The sequence below is a fragment of the Cicer arietinum genome, chromosome 3 (genome assembly GCF_000331145.2).
Source record: "Cicer arietinum cultivar CDC Frontier isolate Library 1 chromosome 3, Cicar.CDCFrontier_v2.0, whole genome shotgun sequence".
Lineage (NCBI taxonomy): Eukaryota > Viridiplantae > Streptophyta > Magnoliopsida > Fabales > Fabaceae > Cicer > Cicer arietinum.
The window spans coordinates 68,652,172-68,665,272 of NC_021162.2; the positions used below are offsets into that span (position 1 = coordinate 68,652,172).

Consider the following 13,101-nt stretch of genomic DNA (forward strand, 5'->3'; position numbering starts at 1 on the left):
AAAGAGAACTACATTTACATGTATTCGTTAATAGAAATGGAATCAGTGTAGCCGTAACAATGTGAATGTGGCAATAACTCTTCTACTTCAATCCTGGAACTGGAGCAAGTAGAGCCTTTCCTTATTTGGTTACTGTTAATAGACTCAACTTCTGCCAAGAATATGCTACAAACCGACCTATGATCAGAGAATCTTGACTCCCCACGAACATAAGATAATTGTTGTATGCCATTTCCATACCACAAGATACGATCACACCTTCACGAATAGAGATTTCGATTCGGTTAGAGCTATATAAATAACAACATTGTTTCAAAATAATGATGCAAGGCATTTGACTTGCCAAACAGGACATTAGTTATTTTTCCAAGAAAGAAGAATACCATGCAGGAGTTCTTCTCTTTTGTTTGGATTGTCTGTCATCGCCTGCATAACTGTCTGAATTGTTTGAATACTTATACGTGGGAGGGAAGTATATTTTCCCTTCACTCCATCCTGTAAAGACTCGACCTTGCCGCTTCTCTATACACAGCTGAAACAAAAAACTATCACAATGTCAGGTAAATCTTAAAAATAACTGGTATGTATGAGAAAGAAGAAAAAAATCAATTATAACTCCTAACATGCCTGGTCATTCTTTAACAAAGTCTTCCAATCATGCATCTCAACAAGAGCTTTTGCTCCGCGGTAAGAAAGGGCTATCCGATAATTCAAATCCCCCAGCCAAATTATTCGGCTACACCAAATAAATTAGAGGTTTAGTTTAAGGTTAAGGGTATATATTAGGATGAGAGATGGATGAGGGGCATACTCATGTTCCAGAATTGTCTGAGGAGAATCCGCATCACTCGTGTCATGGACTTGAGGAAACCTTGTCTTTCTGAGAATCTCCATTACATCTGAATTTCTCCTTAGCTCATCACCATCTCTTTGTCCAGATGTTAAGTGACTACAGACGAAGCAAAAACTTGTTTGGCACAATGACATACTAATTGATATTGAACCCTGCAAAATCCAAGAAAATGAGAAAGTCTCTTTCTCTAGTACATTATAAACTCTAGTATTAAAATAAAATTAGCAAATGTACCTTGTTTCCAAGATATCCCATCAATCCTCTTCCAACACAAGACACTTTCATGTTATGAACATCGTCTCTGATATCACTTTTCACCCAAACTGTTAGAAATACTCCCACCATTTGCTTACTAGCAACCAAACAGTATCTTGAGTTTCCTGTTAGCCTGTCAGCATCCTCCATAGGGAAACAACCACCGTATGACATGGGTGAATTTTGTGTTGTAATTGGAGAGTCGCCGGCTCCATTTTCATCGTCTGAGGAACCCCATTGACAATTGGTATCATAGTCACTCGTTCTGTGACCTGATATCATCCTATCACAAACACTGAGACGGCGATCATGACAAGCTTGTGGGAGTGACATGTCATTATCCATTCTCATACTACGCCTCATGGCTTGGAAGGACCTCCGATGGAAGAAAGACGCCGTGTTCTGCCTCATTGATCCCTCAAAATCAGCATCTAGCTCTACAATAGGAGCAGGGACTGGAGAAGGAGTGTGGTATCCGCCACTTGTTCCCGGAAGGTTGTTCAGTGTCTTCCTTATAAGTGCTAGCCATTTTCTTGCAGGACCATTGTCTTCAGTTCCCAAAACATTACCAGCATTGAGAGGCACAATTTCTTGAAACCTAAGTCCAAGAAAATGCAAAATATAACAATGCATTATGAACTTTTGCTTAACTAAGAATAGGATGAAACATTATACAATCCTTAAATTACCCAAGAACATAGATATCAGCAGGTGGAGATATATGAAGCCAATCTTCAAGGCTTAAATAACTAGGAGGCGACTTCCCTGCCACGTTCCAAGTGGCAACAAAGATTCTGTATTCAGAAGGAAGAAATAACTCAATAGAATCATAAATTTCTTAATTTTCATTATAATAGCTACAACCAAAATAATTAATTATAGTGCACAGCTACATGAAGCATACCTATAATTACATACATCTGTAATCTGAGCTTCATCAAGGTAATTCTTACCTCTTTGCATTCTATCTGAGTACCTTCTACTTGATCTCTCTGCATTATTGAAATGGAGATGAAACATCATATTAAGCAGAAAAAGAAAGAACAATAACGTTCTGAAATTTCCGCACAATAATGAGGTCTAAATTTCATTTTATCATTGTAAAGTTAAGGCGGTGATACTGAACCTGTTTTGCTTTTTTTGATAGAACAAGCTTTCATCTCTGAGTAGTTGCTCCTATACTCTTCATCAACAACTTAAAAAGAAAAAACCAAAAAGTTAATGAAGTTGTGCTCTTTCCACAGTTGATTTACTATCTTACTCAATCGAACAACATCACAAAATAAACAAACATAGTATCGGCACAAAAGGGCAGAAACCATTGAAGCAGTAAAACAACAAAGGGTAGATCTTTGTTACAAATATGAAATTGAAATAACACACCCTTAATTAAAACAGACAAAAATAGAAAATAAAAATTTCTTATTTTTCAGCCAAGATTTCAAATCCAAGGGAATGAAATTACATTAAAATAAAGAGAAAACTAATTAATTAATAATGACCTTGACAAATGACATCATCTGCTTGAAAGTCCTCAGATTTGCTCTTGATATTGAACCATTTCTTGACCAATGTTTTTGGCCATGAAAGCTTCACCAACAAAAAAACAAAGATAAAAAAGCTAATTATTAATTACAATGACATTAATTCAACAAAATATAATTGGCATTTATCAAACCTTGCTTTTCTTCAAGTTATCATCTCTCATTGTTGAAACAAGTTCATATAAGTTTCTTTATTTAGAAAATAGCAAAGGTATGTATGGATATCAAAATATAATTCCTGCTTCAACAATGTTGATTTATGGTTTTGTATTACATATATATCTATATCGAAAAAAGATAATGGAAGGGGAAGCAAATAGTAATAGTGAAGAAGACAATGTAGAGCACATGAGAGAGAGAGAGAGAGAGAGAGAGAGAGAAATGAAAAAACCTCGTTGTGAGGAAAGCAGCGAATTTGAAGGGGAATAAAGTGAAGGAAGGCAGGCAAGTGTACTGCAAATTCAAGGACTTATTACTTCACACACTCAAATGGTTACTACATTGGTAATAGTAATATCAACCCACTTACATTCATCCTTTACCATACCCAATACCAGATTCTATTGAGTTATAAATATATATTATTACATATTAATCATAAATGTTCACTTAAGTAGTTAGTGGAGATAAGAATCTCATATTCTTTTTAATTTAAATTTGAATTTAATTGCAGCAAGCTCTTTCTTAATTTTTTTATTTAAATAAGACTCTCTATAATATTTACGTCTCAGTAAAATGTTTAATTAAATAGATTGCTTAATTAAATGTTCCTCCTGTCTATGTTCTAATGTTTAACAACAATGCCCTTGTGTTTTTTCCTTGTCAAAGTTGTCCTAGGAATCATTCGTAAGACAATAAGTTCCACGACTGGAAAACTTTTTCATTTGGGTTTCTTTAATTCTTAATCTTAAGTAGTTGGTAATGCACAACGTTGGTTGAGGTCAGGATTCATTGTCTAAGTCTTAAAAGGTGAAAGAAATGTCACACCAATGGACATTTCTTCCTTGAGTTTATGTTCCTCTCATAATTGTGTCAATGATGTTTACAAGAAAGGTCGGCATCAAAATTAAATATGAATGGACCCTATTCATGGAATAATAAATTGATAGTGGCTTTTACCCTATAATTTGAATCTTCTAAATTGCCAAGTGAAAAATGCCTTCCCCATACTTCGTTGTCAACAAGATTGGAATCCATTATCCACAATAATTTGATTCAATAATGAAGAATATGGGGATCATTGATCAAACTTTCAAGTTATATGAATATTGAGTCATGTGATATTTTATGGATAAATTAACATATTTGTAAAAGATATTTAACACCAAAGACTATTTTGATTAACAGAAAAGTGGTTCAAGGATTTTTTTTAAATTTTATTTTTCTAAATACTATTAGGAAAGTATGTAAACTTCCAATTATTAAAGTGAAAATACTCAAACTTTTATACATTAAAATGCATAGATATTTACGATCATGTTTGATTGAGGTGTGCACATAGCAAGATGGTCGATAGATTAACGAGGCAAGTCACTTAAAGAATGCATCTTTATTTGTACTTTGGTTAAAGTAAGTAATATCTTATCTTCTTTCTCTAAGGATGGAATGTGGGTCTCTTTCTATTTTTTTTTTTTTTTTTTGCTTTTCCACCCTTAAAATTGATATATACCATTCTCCCTTTTCTATACACCCCTTTAATTACCATAGGTGTCAAATTGGGCCTTTTTATTTTTTACTTTTTTATTTTTTACTTTTTTATTTTTTTTTCCCCTCTCTTGTGTAATGTACTTTTTCTTTGCTATCATTTTCTTAACAATCTGGCGAAGGAGAGAGATATACCGGTTCTATTGTACACTTGTACTTGGTAATAATACAGATAATGATGTAAACATCAGGGCTTTTAATTTCTCAACTACAATACATGTGGACCAATACAAAGAGTTAGGATTGAATATTTAGGGCATGTTTAATTTACTTTTCAAAAACTGTTTTTTAATTTTTAAAAAGTTAAAAACTGCAAAACTTGTTTGTTACACTGTTTTATGATAGTAGTTTTGATTTTTACTTTTTAATTTTTAAAACTGAAAAAGCAAAACATTTAAAACTAGTTTTGCTTCTCAATTTTCTGTTTTAACTTTGGAAGTGAAAACATAGTTTTCTGCACTAATACTTCATTTGTAATAAAGGTAGATATCAAACCATTCATTTTGTTTGGAAAAAAGGAACCATAATTTTTTAACAAGTTTTTATTTTCACTTTTATCTCTAAAATATTTTATAATTTTAATTGACTAAATTGTTTTATCAATATTTATACTTGGTGATTATGGATTAGGCTAAACTGACCAACAAAAATTTATATCATAGCTTATGTTAAATTTAGGTTAGACTAATTATTTTTAAATAGACTATAAAAAAAAAATTATATCATGGAGGCCAACAAAAATTGCGCTTTCTAGGCCAACAAAAAATTGGACTTGTTATAGCTCAATCATGGAGGCCATTACTTGGACAACATTTTCTTTTAAATCTCAAAGATTTATTCTTCACCTCCGTTTTTGTTCACAAAATATAAAAACTAGTAATGCATTTAATTCAATTTTTCACTTCCGGTAAATCCACGTGTATTTAGGGGCCGATGAGCATCCTTCTTAATCTTGTGAATAATGAAAGCACACTACATATATAGTTCAAGTGATTTGTGCTATGGGTTACTAGAAAAAGTACCAACACAACAACTAACATCAGGGTCGTCCACCCAACATATTACGAGGTATAAAACGGAACTATTAGAGGGGATTTTTTAAAAAATTAATTAATAAATAAATTATTAATATTTTATTTAATAATTATAAAAAAAAATTAGTAGAATTAATAGATTTTTAAATTTAATTTTTTTTATATTTTTCAAAAATTAAAATAAGACATTTCAAATGTTATACATTAACATCTAAGAACTGTTATACAACAACATCTATGTTATACAAGAACATCCAAGAAAATAGTGTGTACACTACCACTCCAATAACTCATAATAGCAATATATTCACTACTTGTCTCATAATTTCTCAATTTATAACTAATATTTCTCATATGAACAACATGTGCTCACTTTTTGTCTCAAACTTCTCAATTTATAATTAATATTTCTCTCATCCCTTAGCCAATTTAGTTGTATTAAGAAAAATATTAAATAATTTGCAACAAAAACCTATTTTATTTAATTTATATAAAATTTTATTGGATATCAAAAGTTAAGACGAATGTTTCACTATGATATTTTACAGATGTCTTTAATACAAGATGCTTTCTAGTGTAAAGTTTTCCAACACTGCACTACTACTAGTCTCATCTCAATACAAATAAATAATAATTCTGCCAAAAATTGAAAACTAATTTTCTTTAGACCTTTATTGTTTCTATGCAGACTTTTTATAATATATTATTGTCGTCTTATAAAAATGAAAGTTAAAACATATTTTTTTAGCTAGGCATAAAGTAAAGGCTTTAGGTGCTTCTCTTTTGGGCCGAGTAACATATCCTTGAATTTAAACATTTGATCAACATACCATTTTTTATTGATGTTAAAGTTTTGTCTTTTTAATGAATTATTTAACAAATAGGAAAACATAAAAAAGTGGTTGGTGTTAGTGTTAGAGGCTAAGTTATGAATTTGGTTTTTGAACCATTGATTCTCAAGTTGTGGTTAGTGTACGAGGGAAGAATAAAATATCATATGATTTGCCAAAATCACATTAAGGACAAAAATGAAGCATTGAAGCTTCTGACAAATAATTCAGTTGATTTTATAAGGCTAATGTTGATGTGAAGCTTTTCACCATGGGATGAAGAAAAAAATGACATTGTTTTTGAATTTTCACCCAAACAACTCGGTTACTGTTTAGTCCCTTTTCTCATTTTCATTGAACTAGGCAAAAGTTATTTATTTTCACTGTTTGCCATGCTTTGTCTATATCATTTTCTAAGGTTTTTTTATTATATATAGTTATATTTAATTCCATTGTATTTCTATCTACCAGTCTAAACCCAAGCATGCAACCCTTTCTTTGCTTATCGAATGTTCACTGCTAGCTGAAAGGTACAATTTGGCAACTGTGTAGATCACTTGATTGTTTTCTCCTATTAGAAAATGTCATGAACTATATTATGTACCTTTAAAGAAGTAATTATAATGATACATTGCAGAGGAAGCACACCTAGAGGGGCTAGGAAAATGACTGGTGTATGTATGGGTAAGAGTTAATAATTGGCCTGATTTGGTAAGTGTTCTTTGAGGTAAAAATAATTCACCCCCCTAAGGTTACTATAATATTTTTTTTTTTTCCTTTTATAAGTTTTTGATTCATACCAACAGACAAAAGAATGCACATTGTATTTGCATGCAAAATACTGATCTTTAGCTTTATTATCCATGATGTTCTTGAGCTAGCTGATATTTCACTTGTTCATCGTTGTTCTATAAAATTTCTTAGTAATATTTTTAAATAGTTTGTTCTGTGTTTTCAATATCTGTGTTTGCCACTACAATTGTCTTTATAGCATATAACAAATATTTGTTCCTGCCATACAAGGATCATCATTTCATCAATCATAAACAAATAATGGAACAAATAATGGTTTGTTAGATCTTGTGTTATTAACAAGTTTTAAATTATTGTTGCGATTGCAATTATGTTGCAATCTTTATATTGTGAAAAATAACAAACAAATGTAATGAAAACAGTTAACATGCAATTGAAAGATTCGTCTAAAACCTTATAGAATTTTTTACCCTTTTACCTCTACATTTATACTCTTACTTCATATTTTATATAAACTACCTATTTTTATCTTTATTTATTTATTTATTTTCTTTAAAAAAAATTATGTCACTAAATTTAATTGGAGTTCCAGAATTTTTTTTTCAAGTTTTCCGAAATACATTTTTAAAACAAATTGAACTTTATACCAGAAAACTTTTTTTAAAAGTTTTTCACTACCTTTATAAACCCTACTAAAACAGATTTGTGTACCGAAAAATTTCAAATTTTTTTGATACACAAATATGTTTTTTGTGTACGGAAAACTTTTTCGGTATATAATCAAAAAACTTTTTTTAACTTCTCATGTACAAAGTTCAATTTTTTTTTTAAAAAAAGTGTTCTAAAAACTTGCAAAAAAAAAGTTCTCTGAAACTTTAATTAAGTTTAGTAAGATAAATTTTAAAAAAACGATAAAAAATAAAAAGATAAAATAAACAGTTTGTATAAAACAAGTATAAATATAAGAGGTAGAGAGTAAAATTTTCAACCTTATATTACAACTATTGGGCCACAATTTAAAACTAAAGTCAGTCTTCTCTTTACTCCACTAGTCCACTTGACATAGATGGCAAAGAGTAAGCTCTAAGTAGATAACTAGAGTGTCTCTCTCCATATTTGCATATTAAAAAATTACCCATTAATGCAGGTACATGATTAAAATTAAATCTGAGAGTTGACTTGTATCAAAGGGAGAGGGGCTAGGTTTTCTTTTTCTGATTATTTCAATAATTTGTATGAGTTATTATGGGCTAGACTACCCTTGATCTCTTTTTCAATAAAACCATATTACTTAGACATCAAATTTGAGACATAATATGCCGACATTGTATAAAAATACAAGCAAATGAGTGTGCAAAAACCGAGATGGAAATCAAGGAGAGAGAAAAAATTATTAAATAAATAAAAATTGTATATAAATTCGGTGTCCAACATCAACTGTGATTTCCAAATATTTTTTCCAAATTCAATATATTTGGCTTAAAAGAATAATCAAACCACACCCCTCTTTCATCCTTTTATTGTACCACAAGTTATGTAATGTATAAAAATAAGTAATACTACGTTTCGAAAAGAAAAAGTAGTAGTAGTAACAAATGGGCAATTTCTTTTATCCAAAATTGAAAAGAAAGTAAAAACACAAACATCTTTACCTTGTACTTCAATGTAATGTAATGTGCACAAACTGCTACTATCGGTGACACCAGCTCCAAGGGAAAATTATGTTCTAAGTTACAAAAACCAATCAGGTATATGGAATATCTTACTCAAAGAAATTTTTTTCCAACACTCTCTCGGACACAATATCATTTAGTGAAATTTAAGTGGGTCAAACCAAAAAATTTAACCCATTCTCTTCCACTCAATTAATGAGTGTGTTGAAAAGATAATGTTAAACCATTTTATTAACGCAGATAAGCCATGTTTATCTTCCCCTCTCACAACTCAATGTGGCAACATGACCCATTGTAGCTGCCCGCATTCTGACAAATAAATTCGACTGGTTTGCGCATTTGCCGCCTTTCTGAATACAGGGGCAGTCACTCTGTGGCAAGAGTAGCAGATTCATTGCCGTAGAGTATCTTGTATATTCCTCTAATGGTAGCAGGAGTCGTTCTGCAACAGCCTCCTACAAAGCAAGCCCCTAACTCACACCATTTACTAACATATGAGACAAAATCTTCGTCTGTAACACCTGTATTTTGCTGCAACGATAACAACCTAATATCAGTAATGTAATTCAAGAAATATCTCAAGATATTACTGTCTCTTGAATGAAGTACTTATCAAGTTTAACAAACCATAAGGTCCATATACTTGTTAATCACAATAAACTAGATAAACAACTTAAGGTTAGGTCACGCACAAACAAAGGATGTATGGTTGACTTGGTGATCCCCAACTCTAATATAATATTAACAATCTTAACATTTGCCGTTCAAAAATGTAGAAAGTCACACACAAACTTGCACTTTTTTGCATCCATGTCCATATAGGTTCGATTAATTTCTCATGTTATCAATGTTACATACACTCCTGAACATTGTATTCCGGGAACTATACAACTTCACTGGCTAAGCATGATTAAGTAATAGTAATAGCTCATCTATATGAATCATGACCAAGATCGTATAAAATATTATTTCACTAGTATAAGAAGTTTAGTTCAATATGCGATTAAGGCAAAATGAGAAACTAATCAGCCCAAAATTTAAAATATTCACAAAGGAGGACCCTGCTCTTGGCGTCAACTGTTTTATCTTCCTTAGACATACTTGTAGTTGTAGTTGTAGTTGTAATTGTATATACAATAATTAATAAAAGGATGTGAAATCTGACATTCAAAATTTCTAATACTTACTGGTACTACACTACCAGTTACACTTGTGTGGGGTTCGGCCTAGTTTCTTCTGGACTTCTCTTTTGCTGTAAATAGGATTATATAATTATAAATTTTTTCATTCTTTTATCTTCTGTACGTAACACCATGATTGTGTTTCATTATTAGGACACTATTTTCTTATTCTTCATTGTGTTATTTATTAGGATTCATGTACAATAATATATATATTAGAGCCTCTCATTTGTAACTTATCAAATCAATATATATGCTGATAGTTCAAACCTTTCAAGCAATTCAGACCTTTGAAGTGTTTTTTAGGTTGGTATGAGAGCCCTGGGGACAGTGGCCGACTGGATGCTCATCAAAGAAAGGAATGTTGAGAGATGAAGGGTGAAAAAATGGCTAGTTTAGGATCGTTCGTTTTACCAAATAAAAATATTTTACCTAATAAGGTTGACTTGGTGGTTGCGGTGGAGGAGTTAACGAATGGAGTGGTAAGAAGGTCCACGGTTTGATCCCCACCCCCCACATCATACTAACAATAATAACATTTACTGTTTCAAAAAAACTTTTAAGCTCGTATTTTTAGCTTTAACTTTAAAGTAACTTAAAAAGAAACTATGCTAAATGCTACCTTAGACTTCTTCAGCTTCAACACATTTCTGTTTTAAATGACAGAAGTTACACACAACAGTCTCTGAATCAGCTTTTACTATTTTAATTTAAATAAAATGAATAGAATGATTTCACCACAAAGAAAAGGGATAGGCATAGTGGCACATGTGAGCTAAAAACTTACTTAAGTTTTCCTCTTCTTTTATTTAACAGCATAAAATCTGCTATATTTCAGGTAGAGATAACTGAGATTACACAGCTTTTATCTTCTATAATTGATCTTTGTTCAATTTTAGAGACAAAGTTGACTGCCTGTCTTTTCAAAACAACTTAAAATGCAACTGTACAACCAGATGAAATGAACTTACCACCCACTCCTTTTGATCGCCATCATAAGTTTCCCCGCTATTTGGATATATAACAATTGGTTTTGTAGTCACCTGAAGAAATAATATGTGAATCGTGGATGTTAGTTCCACACAGATAAATTGTAAACTATAGTAATTTATGAATACTGACATATTGTCTTACATAATAAAACAAGTAAAAGTTCCTTGTCAATATTGCAAATGACATAGTTGCACGTGAACATGAAGACTGAATCAGTGTATATGTTAAGTACTATATGCAGATTAAATCCACCAATGTTTTTACCCCACCTAAATAATATATGATTTACCAACAAGAGTACAGCTTGGCAAAACAGATACAGACTCTTGTAGAACTGAAACTTCATTAGTTAATAAAAATCTAAGAGAGTAGGAGGCTGTTTGAAACAAAAAAATTTGATAAAAAATCAACAATTAACTCGCGAGGCGCACATTTAGTCAGAAAAGAGAAACCTAAGGATCTACCTTCTTAAGCAGAAGTATCAGACTATGTATAAATCTAGGTGGGGTACAGTTGATTCCAACAGCTACAACTTTGTTGCATGATTCAGCAATGGAGCCACATTCCACTATAGAATCACCACTAACAGCATTAATTCCATCCTTAGAGTTAAAGCAAAACCATGCTGGAATCTTTATGTTCTCTTCTTCCAGAAGTTCTGCATAAGCCTGCTCCAATGATTTTCTTAAGAGATAGACTAACAAAAACATTCTTTTAAAAGAACAGATAAAAAATCATAGAGGGTAGATTTAGCATTTGACTGTCCAAAGCTTCTAGGATACCTGAGCTTCAAGCTTATTTGGAATTGTTTCAAATGCAAGCAGGTCTGCACCTGAATCTGCCAAAATTTGAACTCTTCTTCGATGAAAATCTTTAAGAGTTTCCAATGTGATAGCATCGCCATAATTTCCACTGCCAGGAACATATCAAGAAGCACAACAATCATGAAAAATGTGATTTTGTTAAGTACTGAGAATAGCAGCAAAAGTTTGCCAAACCTCAAACTTTCTAAATCATTAACGATTCTATTTCATAAAGAAAAACCCCAAAACGTACACACATGCAATTTGAACAGATTTGTTACAGACGATATTCTGATACCGTTTCTTTCACAAGTGCAAAAAAGTTGTGCCAAAATAACGGATAAAGCTAAACAGGCAACCTCGGAACAGCAACATATTATCATAAGTTAACATCATTTTGATTGTTAATCAATAAATGGACTGCATAATATATAAGATGAGAAATATACTCAAAAACACAAGTAGGAAGAAGAAAAAAAACAGATGCTTCTAAATACCACAGATCTTGTTCATTTCACCTGTACTCTGATCCATCGGCCAAATAAGCGCCATAGCTCCCAACTGATGCTGCAATCAGGATAGGACGTTGCTTGAGGATTCTACCATGAGTATCATCACCCAAAGAGCACACAGCAGATCGTTCATGATACAAATCGCGAGCCTCACAAGCAATTTCAACACTTCTTCTGAGCATGTTTTCACCTTCTTCCTCAGAAAATCCTTTTGCCTTAAAACCTTGAATGGTAGCCTATGCACATTACAAGCAAAACAACTACCTCAGGTTCAGCTTTTATCAATAATAAAAATACAGAGACAACAAATTTTGAGCATTCGGAACTCACTTGATAGGATGCTGTTGTTATAATGTCTGCGCCATTTTCCATGTAATCAATGTGCACCTGCTCCATAGAAAGCATGTCACTGATAATTTTTTATTTGTAAAAGAACATCATCATTCAATTAAGTTCAATAACTAACGATTTCAATAACAGTTCATAAGTAAATGTTATAGGAAAAAAGAATGAAAAAAAGGTTAGTAAATAATCGAACCCTAAGATCACCATTTGTATACTTTAACAAGGGAAAAAGAAAATGAAGGCACGTGTATGAATTAATTAACAATGTAATATAGTTGTATAGATGCAAAGGGAGCAATTTAATTAAAAAATGAAGGGAGGGAAACCTAAGAGTTGAAATGGTGCGAATAGTGTAACAATATGAGTATACCTGGCGAATGAGGTGAGACTGAGGGGAAGAAAGGAGGCATTTGGCACTCCAAAGAGGATCATTGAGGTCAGCGCCATGGCGTTCAAGCTCTGTTGCTAAACCGCCGTCGATGATGGCAGTTCCGCCAGTCTGACGAAGAAACTCCGATAACAATAACGACGACATTCTGACGCCGGATAATGAGAAAGAGAAAGTGCGTCGATGCCACGGATAGGACTTGTACCTCTCGTATTAAAATTAAAATTTAATTA

At 32.0% G+C, this 13,101-nt stretch overlaps 2 protein-coding genes across 5 annotated transcripts in view; both read right to left on the minus strand.

Annotated features, from left to right (window-relative positions):
* The window catches only part of LOC101513351 (type I inositol polyphosphate 5-phosphatase 4-like), a 4,338-nt gene extending 1,138 nt beyond the window's left edge, over nt 1-3,200 (minus strand). For 2 of the 4 annotated variants that reach the window (XM_073365606.1, XM_073365605.1), the window contains exons 1-10: nt 2,787-3,037; nt 2,611-2,698; nt 2,235-2,303; nt 2,013-2,100; nt 1,798-1,902; nt 1,088-1,706; nt 812-1,005; nt 628-736; nt 384-532; nt 1-258 (exon numbers count right to left, since the gene is read on the minus strand). In XM_073365606.1, coding sequence (XP_073221707.1) covers nt 15-258; nt 384-532; nt 628-736; nt 812-1,005; nt 1,088-1,706; nt 1,798-1,902; nt 2,013-2,100; nt 2,235-2,303; nt 2,611-2,698; nt 2,787-2,816 — 1,695 coding nt within the window. In that variant the 5' untranslated portion in view covers nt 2,817-3,037 and the 3' untranslated portion in view covers nt 1-14. The other 2 variants (XM_073365607.1, XM_027332267.2) reach the window with 2 other exon arrangements.
* A 5,356-nt stretch (nt 3,201-8,556) lies between these two features.
* LOC101513890 (selenocysteine methyltransferase) lies at nt 8,557-13,101 on the minus strand. Its single transcript, XM_004493639.4, has 7 exons — nt 12,851-13,101; nt 12,466-12,522; nt 12,142-12,371; nt 11,603-11,732; nt 11,285-11,488; nt 10,799-10,870; nt 8,557-9,177 (listed from the first exon to the last, which is right to left on the minus strand). The coding sequence occupies exons 1-7, from the start codon at nt 13,013-13,015 to the stop codon at nt 9,013-9,015; spliced, it is 1,023 nt and encodes a 340-aa protein (XP_004493696.1). The 5' UTR covers nt 13,016-13,101; the 3' UTR covers nt 8,557-9,012.

What these genes read in the sequence shown, in the direction of transcription:
- LOC101513890 (XM_004493639.4), bottom strand. Translation starts at nt 13,015, where the DNA reads ATGTCGTCGTTATTGTTATCGGAGTTTCTTCGTCAGACTGGCGGAACT. An exon ending in TAACAACAGCATCCTATCAA is followed by an intron (nt 12,372 to 12,465) that starts GTGAGTTCCGAA and finishes TAATGTGCATAG; the next exon opens with GCTACCATTCAAGGTTTTAA. An exon ending in GCCGATGGATCAGAGTACAG is followed by an intron (nt 11,733 to 12,141) that starts GTGAAATGAACA and finishes TGTTCCTGGCAG; the next exon opens with TGGAAATTATGGCGATGCTA.